The sequence below is a fragment of the Neltuma alba genome, unplaced genomic scaffold (assembly GCF_004799145.2).
Source record: "Neltuma alba isolate B1F8T4 unplaced genomic scaffold, ASM479914v2 tig00011134_pilon, whole genome shotgun sequence".
In the NCBI taxonomy this organism is placed as follows: Eukaryota; Viridiplantae; Streptophyta; class Magnoliopsida; order Fabales; family Fabaceae; genus Neltuma; species Neltuma alba.
The window spans coordinates 128,622-150,541 of record NW_021635870.1 but is presented as its reverse complement, the minus strand read 5'-3'; the positions used below and the strand labels follow the sequence as shown (position 1 = coordinate 150,541).

Sequence of the window (21,920 nt, the reverse complement as noted above, 5' to 3'; positions counted from 1 at the left end):
CTCCGACATTCCTGTCCTTATCATGATAAGGACTTTGGAATGGGTTGGAATAACTACATATGGTAATTTCTCTTTATTTCTGTTTTATTTTTTTAATCCCGTTGACAGAGTCAACCCAGAAAACCAGAACATGTAATTCAGCTCAGAGGAGGCCTCAAATGACCTGCGTTTCCAAGCAAATCTCCTTGAAAAGTTCATCTGATGACCAGTTCGGTACGCTATTAACACCAGGCTCTACCTTATCTGATATAGCTGTGTGCAGCACAGTGCCATGGACATAATTAAAGATCAGGTTCGCTAACCGAGGAATTTAAACCAGACCCCCACGGGCTTCAAAGTTACATATGCATTCTAATTCAGTTTTGTGATAGCTGAGAAGACTCAAAGTCACTTGGAACAACCAATTGTTATTATTATACCCCCTTTCTCGGACATAAATGATAACCGTCACCAAGATTTAGAGCAGTGATGCTAATACATGAACCAATCACCACGTCAGCTCCAGAAAAACAACACATGCACAAGGTAAACAAGACCAGATCCTGAACAACATTTGGCCACTTTTGGCTCTGATCATATACAAGGATCCTCAAGCTCATGAAGTAAAAATCTCATGCTACTCCAAGAAAGGTTCCGATTTAAGCTTCAGTCATTCAGTTTCCCGACATTTTGACCGATAAAAGCTCCTCTTAAGAATGATGTGCCCTGATAAGGTGGGGCTTTACTTGTATTATTCCCATGTCAATCCATGACAGACTTGCTTGAAATCAACATAGAAGACGAGTTTGTAGATCAATAAAGCATGCCAGAAGTTACTTCACAGGAACAGAAAACGGGAACATTGCCCATGCTCATAAACTTTTTTGACATCAAGAGAACTGATGACAAGAAAAAGGATGAGGCAACAAATAGTGATTAAACTCACTAATATTTATTTTGGCGGTTAAAGTATGGAACTAAGATACAATTCTGTGAATCATACAACTTATGAAGAGTACAATCATATATTTGATGAAGGGGCCAACATATCTATCTTTTACAGAGTCCCTTCAACAAATAAGATGAATGGCTCACTATCAGCTATAGAAACAAGCAAAAGAATTATGAGCTCGAGTATCATATAGTCAAAAATACAACCTTTCACCTAAAGAAAAGAAGTGCCTGCCAGTCCATGGTGCAGGAGATTATGAGCAATTGCATCCCTCGCTTTCATGGAGTTTGGTGATCTCAAGGCAATCTCTGGCACCATCTCATCATCTAGAAGTTCAAACTTCAGCTCTGGATCCATTTCTTCATTCCTTAATTCGCATATATTGTGCAACACACAGCATGCCCCAAGAACAACAGGCAAATCTTGCAGTTTTACCTCAGTCCTCTTCTGCAAGCAACACCACCTTCCTTTCAGTCTCGCAAATGCATCTTTTGCAACCTTTTGAACCTCTCCAATCTTCTCGTTGAATGCATGCTGTGTCCAAGTAAGATGCTGCTGAGTATAAGGCACTAAAACCCAATCCATTAAAGGGTACCCTGAACTGCCAACGATCCACACACCTTTTAGAAGCCCCTTCTCGGCCCTTTTATAAAGTGCAGACTTCTCTAACACCTGATCATCAGGCATCGAACCAGGCCACCCAATGCACACATCTGTAAACACCCCTCTAGGGTCAACCACACCTTGAACTGTAATTGAATACGAAGTCTTCTGATTCCTTTCCGTATGTCTTTTATTGAAATAAGCAGCCACACTAATCTTGGGAGCTATAATGGGGATATGTGAGGTGTACATAGACCCCACCACATTGGGTATCCCAGAAATCGATTCAAATTCACCTTTGATATTCCCCAATGTTGCTTCATCAGGCCATTGTAAGTACTTAGGCATCAACACGATCTTTATGGCTGTGCATACCTCAAGAACTAGCTTATGGCAAGTCGATATACCCAATCCAAACCTTTTGGACACAAGACGAAGAGGGTCACCGGTGGCGAGCCTCCATAAACAAACAGCCACTCTTTGCGTCACAGGAATAGCGTTTCTCAACGTTGTATCTTCTTTCGCAATAACCGAATTAAGCTCCTCACAGATCATATCGAAGGTAGCCCTCCCCATTCTAAACGCTCTCTTGAACTCATCTTCTGGAAAATCTGGCCTGTTACATTCGTCCCACCATGCTCCGGAACGGTCCTTCACCCACAGCCGCCGCGGTTGGCTCTGGGATCCACCACCTGCTCCAGCTTTCTGTACTTTATCCGTCTGAACCTTTTCCAATCCATCGGAAGCCGCAGCGACAGCCACGGCACCGGTCATGGCTCGTGATTTCTTTCTCTTAATTCGCTCCGATTCTTCGACATCGTCGTAATAATCCCGAAGATTGGTGTAGTATTCCAGCATGGCCTTGGTCTTCTTCTTGTGGTTGGCCTCTAAGGACAGCTTCTCCTCCTCGGAGACTCTGTCAAGCTCTTCCTGGTCACGCTTCTGTTGTTCTTCCAGCAACAGCAGCGAAGTGAGAATACCCGACAATTCTTTCTTCTTGGTCCCTTGGTTCTGGACTGAATCATCATCATCGCCATCTGCAGGTTTGTCATTTTTTCTGCGTCGTTTTCTGGTGACGCTGCTGCCGGTCTCATTCATCTGATCAAAGGAGCTCTGGAGCAGGCTGAAAATGTGGGAGAGGGAGTCCGGGTCTGCAAAAGTTGGGAGTTTCATACAGATAAAGATAGAAGCCGATACGCAGAGACGAACGAGCGTGGCGGAGATAACTCGGCAAGGAGAAGGTCGTCTTCCTGGTTAGCTTGGAGCCTATGACTTTTTTATTTCGTCGAACACTAGTGTGAACGCGGATATTGAAAACGGAGGAAGACAGGATGCTGGGGCTTTACTCCACTTTTATATTGGACAGGGAAATAAATTTAATAATTTAATATTTGGCCCCCAATAGTTTACCAAGAAAAGAACAAGCTTAACAGTGGATTAGTTTTTTGGGACACGGATTACTTGATTAATTAAATCAATTGCGAACAAATAAGTATGTAATAAGAGTGGATCCATCATGTACCCTAAATAATAATAATAATAAAATAAAGCGCAAGAGCCGCTCTATTGTTAATTCACTGCTTGGTTTGCTTTGACGCGTGAATCTGCTATGCCTCCACTGGATTATTGTATTATGCTTTTGTCTTTTTTAAATTAGTCGGCGCTTTTTATGATTGAGAAGACTTACTCATAAACCTTCCACGTTGTTTCTGCAAATTATTTAAAGAATTTCAATTATAAAAATATTTTTTTAAAATTAGATACAATTTTAAGATGTATAATATAATTAAAAATTACATGAGCCCCTATGAAGTCTAAAAAATAAACTCTACTATTTATTATTTAGGAATAATGTAATTTTTTTTCAACAGAGTTTAGCATATGCATGTAGATATATTTGGTAATTAGTTGGTCAAAAAATGAATATAAAAAAAAACAATACATTTAAAATAAATAAATAAAGTTCATGAGTCGTACTACGATGCGAAGTACACAACTTATAAGGCGGGGTGGGATTTTTTTTTTTTTTTTTTTGGGGGGGGGTGTGGCGGACAGGCGGAAAAGGCAGAAGTCAAAATGTGATTAGGAAAAGAGAGAGCAGGGTTTGAAGTGTGAACGCAGTTTTGGAGATTTTTATACCCTTTTCTTGTCTTTCAAAGTGCCCGTGGTGACCGTATTAGGTGAAGGACGGTGACCCTCAATTTTCCCTCCCTTCTTTTCTTTTTTCTTTTTATGGGTAACATTTTTCCTTTTCTTCTTCTCTCCCGTAAAACGAGACTTCTAACCACCATAAGCAGACCGACGGCACAGTCAAAAGCCGGATTTTTATGAGCTTGTTACATGAATTTGTTACAGATGCCTTGTCTCTTAAGTAATTTTAAGTTCCATTTCCATTGCTATCGGATTTGACGTTTAAGATTCTTCTTCGGCGAATTTGATCGAGGCGGGGATCACCAGGGGGCTTCACGAAGGTGGGGCTCCGATTTAACTTTCGCCCTGATGGGGCCCATTTAAGGGTGTTTATGCTAAGTACTCCCTCTATCGGTTTATAATATAAGAAATTAATTTTTTTCACATACTAAAAAAAATAAAATTCTAGTCATTAAATTTGTGCCGAAAAAATAGAGATTTTCTATTTTACTTCTAAAAAGTAATGAAGTTATCTTTGATATTATATTTTGATTGTTTCTCATCTTCCTATTATACTACTTCCGACCCTTAATATAAAACCTTATTTGTCTTTTATTTTAATCATAAATATAAGACCCAAATTCACTTTGTCTCTAATATTTATGTATTTTTTTGAAATAATTTTTCTAATAATGGTGGTTTTATCCAGCACACTTGATTAAGAAGGATATTTTAGGAAAGACAACATCTATTTATTACAAATAACTAATTTAATTTCTTTTTTTAACCTCTTCAAATTAGTCAATTAGCTCTTATAATTAGGATCGGAGGTAATATTTGATAAGGATAAAAATGAAAAAATAATCTTAACAACATTTTATATTTTAGAACATAACTTTCTTTCTAACTGACATTTTATGCTGTAGACCAGAAAGAATATTTATAAGTAAATTTATGTAATTCAAGATACTTTTATTCAAAAAAATCATGATAAAAAAATTATTTTGAAAAGATTCAATTTCGCACAAGCACGAATTCATCGATTTAAGGCTACTGCGTTGTGATTAGTTTTTGATAGAAATTATCATGATATCGTAAGAAGCGAATATAAGCGACAAAAACTTTATACCAAGTGAGTAGTAATTACAAGTTAGAAAAATAAGTACCCATTGTTGTAGGATTTTTTTTATGCTTAAAACACCCCCCCCCTATTTTTCCATTTTTTATCGGGGGACCGACAATCTCCCTGGGCCCACAGAAGATGGCGTGGAAAACTGGTATGGCATACATCAGGAGACTCCCCTGACAATGATGACGCCGGCCACTTACGTTTTTTCTTGAGGGAAACAAACTCCCAATGTAAAAGGTCCCTCTAATCTGTTTGTTTAACGATGCCATAATTAATTCATTTTTGGCGATTAATTTGAATGCCATAAAAATTAGAATAAGCTAACATGAATATGGAAAACAAGCCATGGGAGATGGTAGGACGTTGACCCGTGGGTTTAATTTGACGCTGACAGAAAATTATTATCTCAAATCTAATACGAGGCAAGGGGAAAAACACCAGACTTGTGCCTTCGTCATTCTTATGAAACTCTTGCGCACGAAATAATAAGTACCACCACATGGACGGATTAATGACGTGGCTTAATTTGTGATGTTGGATTAAGCAGAGAGGAGAGGCGGGAAGGTTCAACGTTTTGCTGAAAATGGGCTGCCCCCATGTGTGTTGTTGTTATTAGGCGCTTGCTGCTTTTCGGATGATGGAAAAGCATGGCGTGTTCAGGTGGGCCCCACTTCGACCCACCAAATTCAACAATACGCACCAAAAACCGCTACTATTGACTATTTGTCCGTCTACGCTCATTTTAGTCATCCCTCCCTCCCTCAGGTTTCAACCCAATGCTTTCCTTCCCTTTCCAAACAACCAATTTTCTTTGGGTCCCAATGGGAAAAAGGCAAAAAGAGAGACGGCAGGGGGATTGCCGCCCCCATGACTGAATCTGTCAGCGAATTATGAATTCTGAGTCCAATGAACAGATGAGCGGCTGATATTCATGCCCACAGGTTTGGATTCTGAAACACGGACACGGTTCAGGTCCTTATCCTCAGACTTGTAAAAAATTGACAATAAAATAAAATAAAAAAACAAAACAAAACAAAGCTTGGAACTGGAATTCTCCGACGTTGGTCTGGTTCCATGATGACTCGTCACCGGCCAAACGGAGATAACACGTTTTATACCTCCCGATGGCTGTAGTTTTGGGGGCGGACCACTGACCCACCCACGCATAGAAAGATCAGGCGCACTATGAGAGAATTACCAGCAGGGACAATGACTCGAGGGATATTCACAGAATCACTAGCAGCTCCTGGGGAACTCCGTGAACGAGGGTAAAACGGAGAAGGGATAAATTTGATGCTTGGTGTGAAATGGAGCTCGGATGGGATCTTTGATTGCCCTCGCCTTCTGTCCTTCCCCTCCCCCTTTTGTCCCCGCAACGACTCGGGCTTCGTGAGGACAAATTCTTATATTTTTCTGATGATTAATATAAGACTTATTTAATTAATTTGATTGAATTAAAAAAAGTAAGTAAGTTAGTTAATTATAAGAAATGTGATATATTTTTCTTAAAATACTATAATCATCTTCCTTAATATCTCATTTCCTCTTCTACTTAATTATGGTTGAAAGAGATCCATAGAGATAATTCAGAAAAAATTAATAAATATGATAAATAAATCTTATATTTAGGATCAAAATTAACTTAATAAGTAAGTCCTATATTAAGAACCAAACGAGTAAAATTTTCTTTTCATCAAATAAATTGCTACCTCTCAATTGAGATGTTTATTTTGATGTGTATAATTTTAATCCAATTCACTTAATAAACTAAATTTATAATTTTTCTAAATTATTCTTGTGAATCATATATATTAAAGGGGATTTCATTCATAGAAATAATGACTCAAGCTGTGATTTATAAAAACCATCACATTTATAATAAAAAATTAATTTTTAATATATACAAATTAGGTGGGTGACTTTTATATTTAAAAACAATTAGAGTATTTATTTATGGGAGACAAATTATTACCAATATGAAAATTAGTTCGCACCCTGGTTAGCAGCCACACCCCTATTGAGGCTTCCACAGGGGTTTGATATAATGTTGAAAACTCTCTGCATATGTATATAGTCTTTTTCTCCTAGTAATATTTAGCACTGCCACAGAAAACCACTTGAGTAGTGGATAAGCTAGCATATGGAGTGCGCATCCAAACACGCAAGTGGCAGCCTTCAGTTTGTTTGGAAGACACGCAATATCATCATTGGGAATTTTGGGCCGCGTGTACCTCCTCGTCTCAGGTAATCTCGTAATTCATTCGCTCATTCTTTTCTTCCTTCAGAGTTCTAAATCCATTTCCACCGTGTTTTTTTTTTAACACAAAATTTTAGGAGCTTATTAGAATTAGGATATGTCTTTAGATTCAAATAATGTCTAAATAGGTACTTACAAGTGGCCACCAACAAAACCCTCAAATCGACAAGAAAATTCAAACTTAGAACCTTATAAATTATAAATTGACTTCTTACTGATTGGATTAATTTTTGTTCCTTATATGAGCAAAGTTTGATCAGCAACGTTATTGGATATATGATGAGCTGGACGCGTTCGTGACTTCATGAACAGAGGCCCATGACTTTATGAACCCGTTTTTGGACATGCTGGTGACTGGACAGAGGCCCACGCTGAATTCTTATTCAGAGGGTTATAGCCTTACTTGAACTGGTGAAACAATGAACTTCTTTCATATCCAGATAACATTCCCTTTTTCTTCAAGGAGATGGCGTTTCCATCTTTTGTTGTGAACCAGCATATGATGGATCATGATTTCGTAATTTAACAGAATTTGCTCGAGTTTGCGCTTGGATGAGATGGTTAACATAACCTCCACGGAGCCCAAAAATAAGCCAACACGCACAAAAAACAAAAGCACATGAGATTCTTCTTTCCTTAAGTTTATAAAACCCACATTATACTATAATTTACACTACAAAATAAGTGTTACATTTACGACGGGAGGAGTACTTATTATTAGATAAATCAAAAACTTTAAAAACAGATCATCATCAGAGACATCACGAATGCTCTTGATCTTTTGCTTCAGAAAAGCCAATTCGTCTTGCTTCTTCAGCTTTTCTCGGATGAAAGCGAGTATATTACATTATTTATTATTAAAAAAAAAGAAAAAGTGACGGTTATTTTTTTTAACTATTATTAAAATTTAAATAAAACATTCTGGTTTAAAATTTCAAAAAAAAAACGTGCGTTCCCATATATACCGATAAATTTTTAATAGAATTAAAGAGGATTATTATTTAACTAAAACATGAAGAAATCTAATTTCATGACTCGCGTGGCATGCATGGCAGAAGGAGGCGGAGTGATTTCTATTTTTAATTTGATTAGCTCAGGGATAATTATTGAAGGAGTTCATGAAGCATAAGAAACCAGCTATGATCCATTCGTGGATGAGCAATTTCCGTCTTTGGGGTCAAGGCTTGGTCACTATTGCCTAAATCAGAGGAAAATTTGAGGATGGCATTCAAAGGTTCGTTGCGTCTGTCTCTGTCGTGAGTCTGCATGGGTTCCACTTGCATCCTCAGATCAGGAGGTAGGAACAAAATTGCTCTAGTTCGTCTTCCTTCCTTTGTATTAACGGTGGAAGCGGTGGTGGCAGCTGTGGCGAGCAAAGCCTAATCATGCCTGTCCACCAGCCGTTCGATGGCAGAGCTCTGCCTCTAAACACCACCGTGGTGGCCGTCGACAAAGGCAAGACCAGTGTATATGCCTTCCGGTGGGCCCTTAATCATCTTGATAGTCCCATCATCGTCGCTCTCCACGTTAGGCCAAAACACATTCCACCGCGTAGGTACCCTCTTATATTTCTTCATCACAATGTTTGTGCAGGAATCATCCATTATTGCTTTGCTGTCTAATTAATTACCGTGAACCTCTTGGTGATCGTGTTGTGATTTGAAGATTACGTAGACCAGGGCCTCAAGGTTTTTCCCCCTGAGGAAAGCGATGTAGCCAATGTTTTTTCTGCATTACGAGAAATACGTTCCCATAAGGCGGTATGGAATCAGAAATTTCATTTGTAACTGCAGTATAATTGAATGTCGTAAAAAAAAAAAAAAAAAAGAGTGGTTCCCATTTCTGAATGATATTATGTTGATCTTCCTAGTGTTCAAGCTTACTTCATTCGAATTGATTTGATATATATTCAGGTGACGATAAAAGAAGCCGTAGTTGATGATAGTGATGTTGTCAAAGGAATTTCAGACTTTGCAAACAAGCATCACATCAACAGTATCGTTATCGGCGCAACGGCTAGCTGGAACTCTCTGGCAAGGTCTTTTTCGTCGCGCATTAGGTTATTTATATTTTGTATATAGAATTGCATAAATGTACATCTATAATGTACTAAACAATGATTATATTGCAATTATCAAAGGAAATTTATAGGTTTTGATTTGCCAACGGCCATAATCAAATCAGCTCCAGATTATACTTCTGTGTACATAATTTCAAAAGGAAAGATAATCTCAGCTCGATCAGCCCTACGTCCTATGTCGAGCGTGTTTGTCTCATCAAAGCATCCGCCGGCTCTTCAACTAAATGATGTAGAAAACGGAGTAAGGTACCTAGGCATGAAATTCATTTGCAACTTTGAATCCTTGACACACCTCTTGTGCAAAAACATCAATATAAAGACTACCTGTTCATTGTATTTGGTGTTTGACCGCAAACAGGGAACAGGCAGCTAAAAGAGGAGGGATGGCAGAGGGATCAGTAAGAGCGTCTTCCGAGAGGAACAATAACGGAGTAAGGCAAAAGAATTCTGGCGGTTCGTCGATGGATAAAATCAACTTGCCCAATCGTGGGCCGAAGCCATCAGCTGGCATTGATTCCTTTTCAGACGAAAGTGTTTCCTCAGATCAGACTAATCAAGATATGGGGTTTAGCTTTTCATCTGATGGCTCCAGGGTGTCGTCATCTTCCCAGCCCTCAGTAAGCGCAAAAATGGCCATTCGTGCCTAGACTGTTCTGATAGACCATTAATTAAGCAATTTTTAAGCAGTATAACTTTCTATACTTTGAATGTACCACACATATATATATTATTGCAAAAACATGAATGTTATATAAACAAACGAAAAGATGAAACTTACTCATAACTATAGTATCATTACTTTATTACAGAAAGAACTAGAAGCTGAGATGAAGAGATTGAGGCTTGAACTGAAGCAAACCATGGACATGTACAGCTCAGCTTGCAAAGAGGCGATCTCAGCAAAAAATGAGGTGATTTTTATAATAAAATGATAGACATATTGCAGTAGGACCACCAAAATAAGGCATGATGTTTCTGTTTTGCTGCCAAATGACAATATAGTACCAAATAGTCAAATAAAGGTGGTAAGAATTCGTCGTTTGATAGAGCCAGTGAGGACAATAGTACAGTTGAACTAGAAAGAAAAGGTTATTATGGTTTTGACGGTGCAATTGGTGTCAAATAAAATGATTTAAGAATGGGCAAATATGTGGCAGGCTAACGAGATTAATCAATGGAAACTGGAGGAGGCACGCAAACTTGAAGAAGCCCTCTTGTCAGGAGAGGCAGCTCTTGCACTAGCAGAAAAGGAGAAGGCTAGAGCTCAAGCTGCCATAGAAGAAGCTGAGGAAGCCAAGAAAATGGCTGAGAAGGAAGCAGAGAGGAGGAGACATGCAGAGCTGAAGGCCAGGAAAGAGGCAGAAGAGAAGGACCGAGCATTAACTGCTTTGGCTAAAAATGACGTTCGATATAGAAAATATACTATAGAGGAGATCAAACAGGCTACTGAAAAGTTCTCCCCGTCCTTGAAAATAGGTGAAGGTGGATATGGGCCTGTGTTTAAAGGTGAACTTGATCACACCCCAGTTGCGATCAAAATCTTAAGACCTGATGCTTCCCAAGGCAGGAAGCAGTTTCACCAAGAGGTATGGTTTGCAATTCTTCTGATAAATTGATGCGTAGCTCATATATTGATTATCTTGCAAAAATTCTTCGTGAAAAAAAAAAAAATGACTACCAAGCGCTTTGAATCTATCGAGTGTGAATGGCACATTCAAACCCTGCACCTTAGTTCGAGCTTGCATGGATTTGTTATCAAAACTTTGGTTAACCTTCAGGAGATAAAAAATGGTAGTAAATGTGGACATTATATTGTATTGCTTTTCATTACCAATTTATTATGGTCGTGAAACTAGTAAAACATCACACTACAACACGACTTGCATCTTTGACAGTCTACTTTCTCTCGCAAACATCCACAGGTTGAGGTATTATGCTGCATTAGACATCCTAATATGGTCCTCCTCCTTGGTGCCTGTCCTGATTATGGATGTCTGGTGTATGAATACTTGGATAATGGTAGCTTAGAGGATAGATTACTTCAGAAGAATAATAGCCCACCTCTTTCGTGGAGGTTGAGGTTCACAATAGCTGCTGAAATTGCAACGGCACTTCTTTTCCTTCACCAAAGCAAGCCAGAGCCTCTTGTGCATCGGGACCTAAAACCAGCCAACATCCTCCTTGACCGGAATTATGTGAGTAAAATCAGTGACGTGGGCCTGGCACGATTGGTTCCGGCTTCTGTAGCTGATTCTGTCACACAATATTACATGACTTCGGCTGCCGGAACCTTTTGCTACATTGATCCTGAGTATCAACAAACAGGAAAGTTAACAACTAAATCCGATATATATTCACTGGGGATAATGCTGCTGCAAATTATCACAGCCAAGCCTCCCATGGGTCTTGCTCACCATGTCAAAAGGGCAATGGAAAAGGGAAAGTTTTCAGAAATGCTTGATCCTACAGTGACTGATTGGCCAATTGAGGAGGCTCAAGCATTTGCCAAAGTGGCAGTGACTTGCGCAGAGCTTAGCAAGAAGGACAGGCCTGAACTTGCAACAGTTGTTGTTCCCGAGCTTAACCGATTAAGGAATTTTGCTCTCTCGTCTCGCCCTAATCCTATTGTCACCGACAATCAGAGTCAGGCGGAATGCTCTCCTACACCTACACGAAATTCATGACCAATTACATTAAATAAGAGTCGAGTTTGTGTACTAATTAACCTTGCTAGATTTGCTAGGATCAATACTCTATTTAAGTGTCAAAACCTAATCCTGCATTCTTTCCAAATTTAGTGTTGCATGCAGAGGTTTTGAGAATATAATTATTATTAACTCTGTAAATTAACTCTTTTTCTTTTTTGCCTAGTACCAATTTAAATTGATTTATTTTTCACTAACTAGCAGCCAATCCCCATGAAATGGCGCTTGGAAATGCACACAACATTTAAAGACTATGGAAGATAACACGGAGAATGGAGGTTTCAAGTGTTCATTCTTGACTTGTGACCAATAATAATATGGGGGTGGAAAATTGAATCTTGGGTCTCTTAGTGGTAGAACGTTTGGTGCCAGTTATTTTTGTGCAATAATACGCATTGTTAACCAAACCTTGTGAATGGAAGGTCAACAATATTTGTATATTTAATTTTACCAGTGAGTGGTCTGATGAGAAAACTGATGTCTGGGGCAAAAGATAAGGAAGAATAATTGTCATTTGCAGACTGCATTTAGCTGACAGCAAGCAGAGTTAAGATGAATAATCTAAAGGATATGTTAACGTTTGTGCATGAACGAGAGTAAAGTAGCCGAGGAACAACGTGTCATCGCATGAAAAGCTCTTTTTTCGTTCGATTTTAAAAGTATAGAGAAGAAATTTTCCTAGGATGCAGGGGAACAGGCTTTGCTTGCTTCGCTTGTTGATTAGGTGATGTAACATAAGACAGCCTAGTTTTGCGTTAAGGTCTAAAATAACGCAGGGCCACGATATTAATTGACATTGAGGTACTGTGCTTGAGGGGGACGTTTCAGTGTTGGTTCTCTTGAATTGGAGGGGGGGGGGGGACTCAAGACACAATCATAATATTAGGTCTATTCTGGCGAATACAGTGATCTCCAGCTACACGAATTTGCTAGAACTTGCAAGTGAAAAGGGTTCTCAGAATCCCAGCTAGCAAAGTAAAGCATAACAGAACAGCATAAAGTGTGATGCCTTGTGAGGTGAATTCATCCACATAAAGATAGATTATGTTTGGGAGAAAGGCATAAGAAAAAGAAAGGGAGATACTGCTAAAGAAACTTTGCTTCGGATTCCCTTACCATGAAAATGAAAGATTGAAAATTTGCAATTTCAAACTCCAAGAAGATAACGTAATAATGACTGGCGTTTTTCTTCCTTAATTCTCGTACCTATGGGTCCTTTAATTCTCCCATTATACTGCTCATGGTGCCTGAAAAAACGTACTAAAATAACTCAAGTTTAACAATAAGGACAAATATAAAGTCAAAATCAGCTGAATTTCTTATAATTAACTTGTCTACTTGGTGGGAAGTGCCGAGCAAAGAGTATGCAGAATTATACCCTTTTTCTTCATATGATTTCCTGACTACTATTAGTCCATTAGATTCAAAGGGAAATATCCATATTTATGGAAATACTCCAGTATGATTTCAAGCATTAAGCTTTCACCAATAATACTCTTCCGGTCCTTAATATAAGACCCATTTAACTAATTTGATTAGATTAAGGAAGTTAGGTAAATTAGTTAATTATAAGAAATGTAACACATTTTTCATAAAATACCATAATCATCTTTCTTAATATCTCCTCTCCCTCTTTTACTTGATTATGGTTGAAGAAGTATCTATAGGGGTAATGTAGAGAAAATTGATAAATATGAAAAATGGGTCTTATATTTAGGACCAAAACTAACTCAACAATTGGGTCCTATATTAAGGACAGGAGGAGTAGTTACTGATATCCAAATTTTGGCCTTATGGTAAATATAAATAATGCCATCGAGAAGCCAAGGGTATAAATTATAAGGGGCCAAAAGTGAAAAGGAGAGTATACTTTTCAGCAACATTAAGAAAGCATCTAAATTCTAAAATCAAATTTGTTAAAAAGGGAGGCCAAACACCATAAGGTCACCCATCCAAATTACAAAGTGACACAGTACGGATTTCACAAACAAGGTTTCTGCATTTCTCGGAGCTCATCCCACTTCAATTCAAATGGGTCATCGCAAGAGCTTGGGATTCATCTCAACAAATTGGTTTTCATGGTTCTTAAGAGTTGGGATGGTGGGACTGGCTGTGTTCGCTAGGTTGACATCTCAGGACAAAGTTGAAGCGCCTCAGAGTAACTCGTACTGTATCAGCGAATGTGGCACCTGCCCAGTAATCTGTTCTCCACCTCCTCCTCCACTTCTCACATATGTACCGCCACCCTCACCAGCGGTCCCTCATTCTCCACCACCATCGGCGCCGGCCCACGCACCTCCCCCTCTTTACTTCACCTACCCGCAGCCACTCCCGAAGTCACCGGCGTCGCCACCTCCCCCACCGCCACCAGCTCCTTCAACAAACCCTTCAAGCGCCGCTCCCCCTCCGCCTGCTAAGTCCAACAACGCACCTCCTGCGGAGTCCGGTCAACCGATAGTAATATCAGGGCCACATCAGTACTCTTATCCTTATTACTATTATTACGCCTCAGACGCTTCTTCTCCTTCTTCTTACGCACCATTTATACTCTTACTATTGTTCCTTCATCGGATATTCTCCTCTTGGTGAGCGGGCACAAGAATGCTAAAACATCTGTTCCCGAAAATGCGGGATATATGTAACATGTAATTAGATTTGTTTATCTTTTGTACTGTATGGCGTTCGAAATTCAGGTTTATTATTAGCTTTTTTTTCCTGCTCCATTGATGTAGAAAATTAATAAAATAAAAAGATGTGAACTTTGTTTATTTTATCGCCATTTGCCAATGTGTGCATGTATGGGAACTTTGCTTATTTTATCGCCATTTTAAGCTTTTGGTTTTAGTCTGACTGTCCTCGCTTCAAGGATCAAATTTCTTCAGCATATGGTTAGAACATTATGTAAAACACAGAGGGAACTGATGATATAGAGAATGAAAACACAAAGTTCTAATAAGCGGATCATCCCCAGAAATGCAACTATTGGAAGAACACTTGTTATGATCAGAAACGCGGCGTTATGGAGAAGCCTGGCACGTCATTGTTCAGGAACGCCATTTTGCTGCTGGGAGAGAACCTTCCTCTAAAGGAAACACAAAAACTGGCTTGTGGACTTGAAAAGCAAAAGCCAGAAGGTAGAAAAGTAATCGTGGCCGAGACAAAAAAGCAACGCGCTCCTATCTTCAAATCTTTTATTTTCCTTTTCGGGGACAAGCTTCTATCTTCAACTGTCACCCAAAAAAAAAAAACTTCTATCTTCAAGTCACACGACCACCATTAGTGTTTGCGAGTAGCTTCTGCATTTTTGTTTGATTATTGCCAGATAAACTTTTAAAATATAATCTGCCATCCGATTTAATTGCAACTAATCAGTAACAAAACTTCAAGTTTAGAATTTTGATGTTAAGTTTTGAAGAGGACAAAAATTTTATTTCTTAAACGGACTTACAACTTCATATTTCAAACCTTCGAACTCTGAAATGTATGTTTCCATGGCGTAACTGAAGGTGGATCCGCGTCGAAAAGTTTTGGATCAAGACATGTTAAAATTCTTCCACCACATTGCTCCAATTTGCCATTCCCCAAGTGTTAAAAGGAGGAGGAGTCTCTCTATTGGTTAATTTAAGGCATTGATTTGATATCGGGGACTATATAAAGTTGATGCTGGCAAATTTATTATCTGCACTCACCTAAGAGCCTGTTTGGTTTGAGGGAGGAAAGGGGAGGGAGGGGAGGGAGGGGTAGAGGAGGGGAGGGGAGGTTTTATCCTCACCTTGTTTGGTTTGATTAAAAAGGAGGGGAGGGGATGGTATTTAATGATCCCTTGTTTGATTCAAGGAGGGGAGGGGAGGGATAGTAATAATCAATTTACCATTTTACCCTTACATATTAGTTTATGGTTTTTATTGATATATTATATAATTAATTTACATCTTAATTTAAATCATATAATTTTATAAAAATTCAGTCTTATCATGTTAATATGTGTATTAAAAAATTGGTATAGTAATTTTTTATTCTAATAATATAATAATATATTTAAAATAATCAAATTAACAAATTTTATATGCTCTGAGAAAAATGAAATTTTATATCCTTAGGCTATTTTTTTTCCAGCTTTAAAATATATTTAATAAATAATATATTATAAAAAATTAATTTTATATATATAATTTTTCATTAAATAATTTTTTATTTATAAATAATTTTTATAATATATTTTTAATTATAATAATGTATATATTTTTATTTTTTTACTTAGGATAATATATTTTTTATTTGAAATAAATATTATAATATATTTTATGGGTAGAAGTGAAATATTAAAAAACCATAAGGATATAATGGTCCAAAATTTTGGCTCCCCTCCAAAAACCCCCAATTTGGAGGGGAGCCAAAATGGGGGAGGGGAGGGGACATTTTAGCTCCCCTCCCCTCCAAAATTTTTAACCAAATGAGGGGAGGGGCTCATTTTCCCTCCCCTCCCCTCCCCTCCCCTCCAACCAAACACACCCTAAATGCCTAAAGATACAACTAAGGGTACTAAGGGTGTGTTTGGTTGGAGGGGAGGGAGGGGAGGGGAGGGGAGGGAAAATGAGCCCCTCCCCTCATTTGGTTAAAAATTTTGGAGGGGAGGGGAGCTAAAATGTCCCCTCCCCTCCCTCCCCCCATTTTGGCTCCCCTCTAAATTGGAGGTTTTTGGAGGGGAGCCAAATTGTTAGATCATTATGCCCTTATAGTTTTTTCAATATTCCACTTTTACCCATAAAATATATTATTATAATATTCATTTCAAATAAAAAATATATTATCCTAAGTAAAAAAAATAAAAAATATATACATGATTATAATTAAAAATATATTATAAAAAATTATTTAAAAATAAAAAATTATTTAAATAAAAAATTATAATATTATAAAATTAATTGTTTTTTATAAATATATTATTTATTAAATATATTTTAAAACTGGAAAAAAAGATAGCCTAAAGAGAATAAAATTTTATTTTTCTTAGAGCATATAAAATTTGTTAATTTGATTATTTTAAATATATTATTATATTAATTAGAATAAAAAATTACTGTACCAATTTTTTAATACACATGTTAACATGATAAGACTGAATTTTTATTAAATTATATGATTTAAATTAAGATGTAAATTAATTTATATAATATATCAATAAAACACATAAACTAATATGTAAGGGTAAAATGGTAAATTGATTATTACTATCCCTCCCCTATCCTCCCCAAACCAAACAAGGGATCATTAAATACCCTCCCCCTACCCTCCCCTCAAACCAAACAGATCCTAAAGGGAGATATCTCCACTGACTAGTACTCAAAACAGTACTGTGCTATATGGGACAGGGTTGGGTTCCACTGGATTTTCGAGACTCGCTCATCAGCTTTTGAAGAGTAAACCATTTCGCCCCTTTTTCGTCTCTTAATTATCAATTAACTGCTAATGGATGTGGCAAGCAAATATCAACCGCAGTAGAGAATTTTCAGGTGAAGTCCGCCTTCCTTCCCCCCCCCCCCAATCATCCTCTGTATTTTCCTAGGTTTTTTTTTTTTGTTTGCTTGACTGTGCTGATATTGAACTCGAAAAAATAAAAATGAAAAAGAAGTAAGCCTCACACGAATAGTTCATAGAAGGGTTTGAGCCTCAAGGCCCATAGGAATGAGCTGAGCAGCAAATGGCTTTGGGTTGGCTATTCAGGCTCCGTTTTTAGTATTTCCTTCTGGTTTGGGCCTTCCTGCGACGTTAGCGCTTTCTTCACCATAATAGAAAAAGGAAAAAGGAACGCAAAGTTTAGCGGCGGCGCCCGGGGCCCAGGGAGGGGTGGGTTAAAATCAAGCCAAGTTAAGCTTTGTGCTTAACAGAGTTTAATAACAAGTTGACATGAGTCTACCCTGTAATTTATAATAAGTTTTTTTTTTTATCCTGAATCTGGCCTGTATAAAAGACTGGTGTGGCCCTCTTAAAAAAACCTGTAATTTTAAAATCTTCAAAATGCATAATAAAAAATACATAGGCTAATAAAAAAAGTATACATATTATATAATAAATTTTTTATTATTATCTTTTATTTAAATTTTAATATCGTAAATAATTTTTTAAATCTTAATTGTGGTTAATATTATTAAAAAAATTATAATTATATATTAAAATTTAAAATGAAACTAGATATGAGTATAAAATTAAAAAACTAGATCAATCCGTTAGGCTTAGCCTACATGTTTTTTTAATCTTATTTTACTATTTTCGGCCAGAGGGAAAAATTTAAAAAGAAAGAGAATCCAGAGATCGCTTCCGGCACAGGATAGCAATCTCCGCAATGGCGGGTGTTTATATTGTTATCCAGTAGCTAAGAGGCTTACCAGACCTGACCTGCACACTGCACTCGAACCCGTCCTAGCCGTTTTAAATATTTATATTTATTTACATGTTTAATCTCACTTGTAAGATTCCCTTGTTTACATGTACACGCCCGAAAAGAAGCCGCGCAATGGCGCCGGAGCAACAAACAGCAACCCGAAGGTTGCAAATTTACTCTGCTGCCAACACTGGAGTGTCCCCCTACAAGAGAGGTCAGAGGTCTCCCCTTCTAAGCCTCTCTATCTTACTCTCCCGCTCGCAATTTCTAAACTTAACAACATTGTTAATGCTGGTTGGCAGAAAAATATGAAAGAGAAGCCCAGAGATATTGGGATACATTCTACAAGCAGCACCAAAATAAAGTTAGTTTTGAATTCGTAGAGTTTATAGTTTTTCTCCCTAGAAGTCTGCGCTAATTCCTCCATCATTCTTAATCTTTTGGCTATGCATAATCCCCAGAAACCAGAGTAGTCTATTATCAATTAAGTGAAATAATGTTGCTGAGTTTAGGAAGAAAAAAAAATAATGTTGCTGGGTGCAATTGCTTCACTTGATGAAATTCTTTTTATCTGTTTCATATTCAATGGTTATGCTAAAATAGTCTGACTGAGTAATACCGTTCCTTTTTGCCTGGCATTTTTTTTTTCTTATTTCAGTTTTTCAAAGATAGGCATTACTTGGAAAAGGACTGGGGCAAATATTTTTCTGTGAGTGGAAGGAAGGCTTGATTTGTACTTTTCCCCGGTGTTTTTCAAGATACAAATAGTCTAAATATTTTTCAATCTACAGGGAGAAGGAAGAAAAGTGATTTTGGAGGTATAATTTTTCCCATCCATACTTTGTTCTTTCTTGTTCCCTATTCAGCTTCGATGTGAGATAGGTCCCCTATTCTTGTGCAAGCGATACTTTTGGGTTTTATTAATTTTCAGATTACTTCAAATAACTTCTATCGTGCTTTCTGGCCACTCAAAATTGCAATTATGTTAGGGTTAACAGAAAATGGAAACCGTTCTTTGATCATGGAGACGGAACCACTCCTGAGAGTTTCCCTGTGCAGTGAGAGCTATGAGGACCATATGTCTAGATATTTGTCTTTTCTGTTTATGTTTCTCTTTGTAAGGTCTATGGACTTTGAAGTCGCTGAATAAATATTTGCTTTTGCTAAGCAGGTTGGGTGTGGAGCTGGGAATACTATTTTTCCCATCATTGCTTCATATCCTGATGCTTTTGTTTTTGCATGTGATTTCTCGGCCCAAGCTGTTGATCTGGTTAAGGTTGGAAATTTATTTTTTGCAAATACTGTCCCCGTTGTCATTTGGTTATATGTCTGCATGTCTCATAATGGGCCTCTAAATTGTGATCCATGCTGCATACTGTTTGTACACTGTTGAAATTACCTCCTGTAAAAGGTTTGTTCTTTAAGATGTAAATACCTCACTGTTTGTGCAAGTAAAGTCGATTGGAACATACTGCTTGGCTGTATTTTGTCACAATTTAAGTGTTTAACAGGATCTGATGTGACCATGTGGCAAATTTTAAGTGCAATATTGGTGTCAATAGCCTATCATTATAACAAACGTTAGAAGTAAATGTTTCACTTGCAATAAAAAAGTAGGGCATGAATATGTGTTGCGTATTGACTGTTGTTTATATAGGTCTGATAAGAATGGGTTTGCCTTGCATATTGCAGTCGCATAAAAACTACAAGGAGTCCTGTGCCAGTGCTTTCATCTCTGATCTGACAGCTGATGACCTCAGCAAGGAGATTTCTCCATCATCAGTTGATATTGTTACCATGGTATTTTAACGGAAGTCATAAACTCATTTTTTTTCAACTTATTGTAGAGTGATATGGGTCTATTGGTGTTAGCTAATAGGTGTCATTTCCTTGCCTTATATCGAATTCATAAGCAGTTTTACTCTTAATTATTGAGAAATAGTTATGGCTTTGTTGTTTAAGTATCTGACATGTTAAGCAGATATTTATGTTGTCTGCAGTATCCCCAGAGAAGATGCCTTTAGTGTTGAAGAATATTAGAAAAGTTATGAAGGTGAGTAATTTCTATTTTATTACAATCAATGTGCTGCATTTCCTGAAACATTGCTAGACCAGTTGTTTCTAAGTGATGGAGTTGTGTCCTTTTCTCCCTTTGCAGCCGAATGGTTATGTGCTGTTTCGAGATTATGCTGCTGGTGACCATGCACAGGTTGATTTTGTTGTGCTTTCCTTTTATGTATCTTCTGGAAGAAAAGTTATAGGTGCATAAATCTTGTGCCAAATAATTTTATTCTGACTAATATTTCTCTCGTGACTTAGGATCTGAATTTACTGCTCATTGTAGTTCATTCCAAAGTAATTTGGAATCTCATTTCAACTATCTTGATTTTGCCTGATTTGGGTGATTTTATTCTCTCTTTAGAGTGACGTGGTTGTACCTATCCAATCCGTAATTGTTGGATCTCTAGCTGAAATATGTTGAATCATTGAATCAATTACCATGTCAGTTTTATCCTTGGTTGGGCAATTATTTCGCTGCCAAATTCTGGCTAATTATTTTCTTTCGTTTGAGCTGCTGATTTTTAGATTTCTACTTGTTCTGCTTCATAGGAGAAATTTTCAGGCAAGGATCAAAAGATTAGTGATAACTTCTATGTCAGGGGTGATGGCACTGTGAGTCTTCAGTAATTCCCATGTTATCATGTAATTTAGCGCACGTGTGCCTCTTCATTAATGTAACACACCTTTTTGTATCTTATCCAGCGTGCTTACTATTTTTCACCAGTTCTTGACAAATTTGTTTAAAGAAAATGGTTTTGATGTTGAAGAAATTGGTGTATACTGCAAAAAAGTTGAGAATCGCCCAAGGGAGCTGGTAATGAACCGGTAAAGTACCTTTTCACAAGTTCCTTTTGTTTTATTCCCGATATTTATGTTACCTCAATAATTTTGGAAGGGTGCTGTCCTTGCTTTAGTAGTCCATTGTTGATAGAGACTGAGGTGGTATGGGATACTAATGAAGTCACATGTTGAGTAGTATGAGATGCTTAAGGTATTCAAGTAAACAGCTTCTTCCACCTCAATGGTTAGTTTTTAAGGGAAAAAGTTCTTTATCCTGCTTGGGTCATAGGTCTCACATTGAGTATTGTAGGACTCTCGATGGAATGTTTAAGTAGATTAGTTCTTTCACATTAATGGCTGGTTTTGGAGAAGAGATTTTTAATCTCACTTGGGCACCAATAATCATCCATGTTCGGTGGTTATAGACGTTGGCTCCGAGCTGCATTTCGCATGTCAAATGCCTCCAACCGGTTTTCCAGTAAAGAGGCCCAACGGAGTCCAGCGGTCTTCATTTTCCTTTATAGGAATACGTGCATTCCTGAGTCTGCATCGCCTTTTCCATGCAACTATAGAAGAGTTGATCAGTACCAGTGGAAGCTGTAAAGACAAAGAGGAACCTGCATTAATTATTTGCCATATCCATCCCAGGCCAAGTAGATGAAATAGATCTCTACTTTCAGCTGCTGCAGAATTTGGTTTGAAATTTGCGATTAAATTGACTGGTAGTTTTCAGCTGTTCCTCGCACGGCTTTAAGTATCTTGCTCTTCCCTCGTTTTCGAGCTGTCTTGTTAAAAAGATCTCAACTCATTTTTTAATTTCTTGGCCTGGAAAAAGACGAGAGTTATAAGTTTATATTTTGGC

At 37.6% G+C, this 21,920-nt stretch overlaps 3 protein-coding genes and 1 pseudogene across 3 annotated transcripts; 3 read left to right on the top strand and 1 right to left on the bottom strand.

The window, feature by feature from the left end:
- Positions 1 to 897: 897 nt before the first annotated feature.
- Positions 898 to 2,856, bottom strand: LOC114761782 (protein ALP1-like). Its single transcript, XM_028951220.1, has one exon. It carries the CDS (start codon positions 2,705 to 2,707, stop codon positions 1,145 to 1,147), a length of 1,563 nt encoding a protein of 520 aa, XP_028807053.1. The 5' UTR covers positions 2,708 to 2,856; the 3' UTR covers positions 898 to 1,144.
- Positions 2,857 to 8,213: 5,357 nt separating this feature from the next.
- On the top strand, positions 8,214 to 11,962 carry LOC114761751 (U-box domain-containing protein 51-like). Its single transcript, XM_028951179.1, has 8 exons — positions 8,214 to 8,601; positions 8,716 to 8,810; positions 8,964 to 9,088; positions 9,191 to 9,376; positions 9,489 to 9,747; positions 9,940 to 10,041; positions 10,288 to 10,716; positions 11,053 to 11,962. The coding sequence occupies exons 1-8, from the start codon at positions 8,436 to 8,438 to the stop codon at positions 11,812 to 11,814; spliced, it is 2,124 nt and encodes a 707-aa protein (XP_028807012.1). The 5' UTR covers positions 8,214 to 8,435; the 3' UTR covers positions 11,815 to 11,962.
- A 1,970-nt stretch (positions 11,963 to 13,932) lies between these two features.
- Positions 13,933 to 14,424, top strand: LOC114761749 (leucine-rich repeat extensin-like protein 3). Its single transcript, XM_028951178.1, has one exon. It carries the CDS (start codon positions 13,933 to 13,935, stop codon positions 14,422 to 14,424), a length of 492 nt encoding a protein of 163 aa, XP_028807011.1.
- Positions 14,425 to 18,231: 3,807 nt separating this feature from the next.
- Positions 18,232 to 21,661, top strand: LOC114761748 (methyltransferase-like protein 6; annotated as a pseudogene).
- Positions 21,662 to 21,920: the final 259 nt, after the last annotated feature.

Coding starts and splice junctions, on each gene's coding strand:
- LOC114761751 (XM_028951179.1), top strand. CDS start 8,436: ATGCCTGTCCACCAGCCGTTCGATGGCAGAGCTCTGCCTCTAAACACC. Junction 8,602..8,715: donor GCCAAAACACATTCCACCGC/GTAGGTACCCTC, acceptor TGTGATTTGAAG/ATTACGTAGACCAGGGCCTC. Junction 9,377..9,488: donor GATGTAGAAAACGGAGTAAG/GTACCTAGGCAT, acceptor GACCGCAAACAG/GGAACAGGCAGCTAAAAGAG.
- LOC114761749 (XM_028951178.1), top strand. CDS start 13,933: ATGGTGGGACTGGCTGTGTTCGCTAGGTTGACATCTCAGGACAAAGTT.
- LOC114761782 (XM_028951220.1), bottom strand. CDS start 2,707: ATGAAACTCCCAACTTTTGCAGACCCGGACTCCCTCTCCCACATTTTC.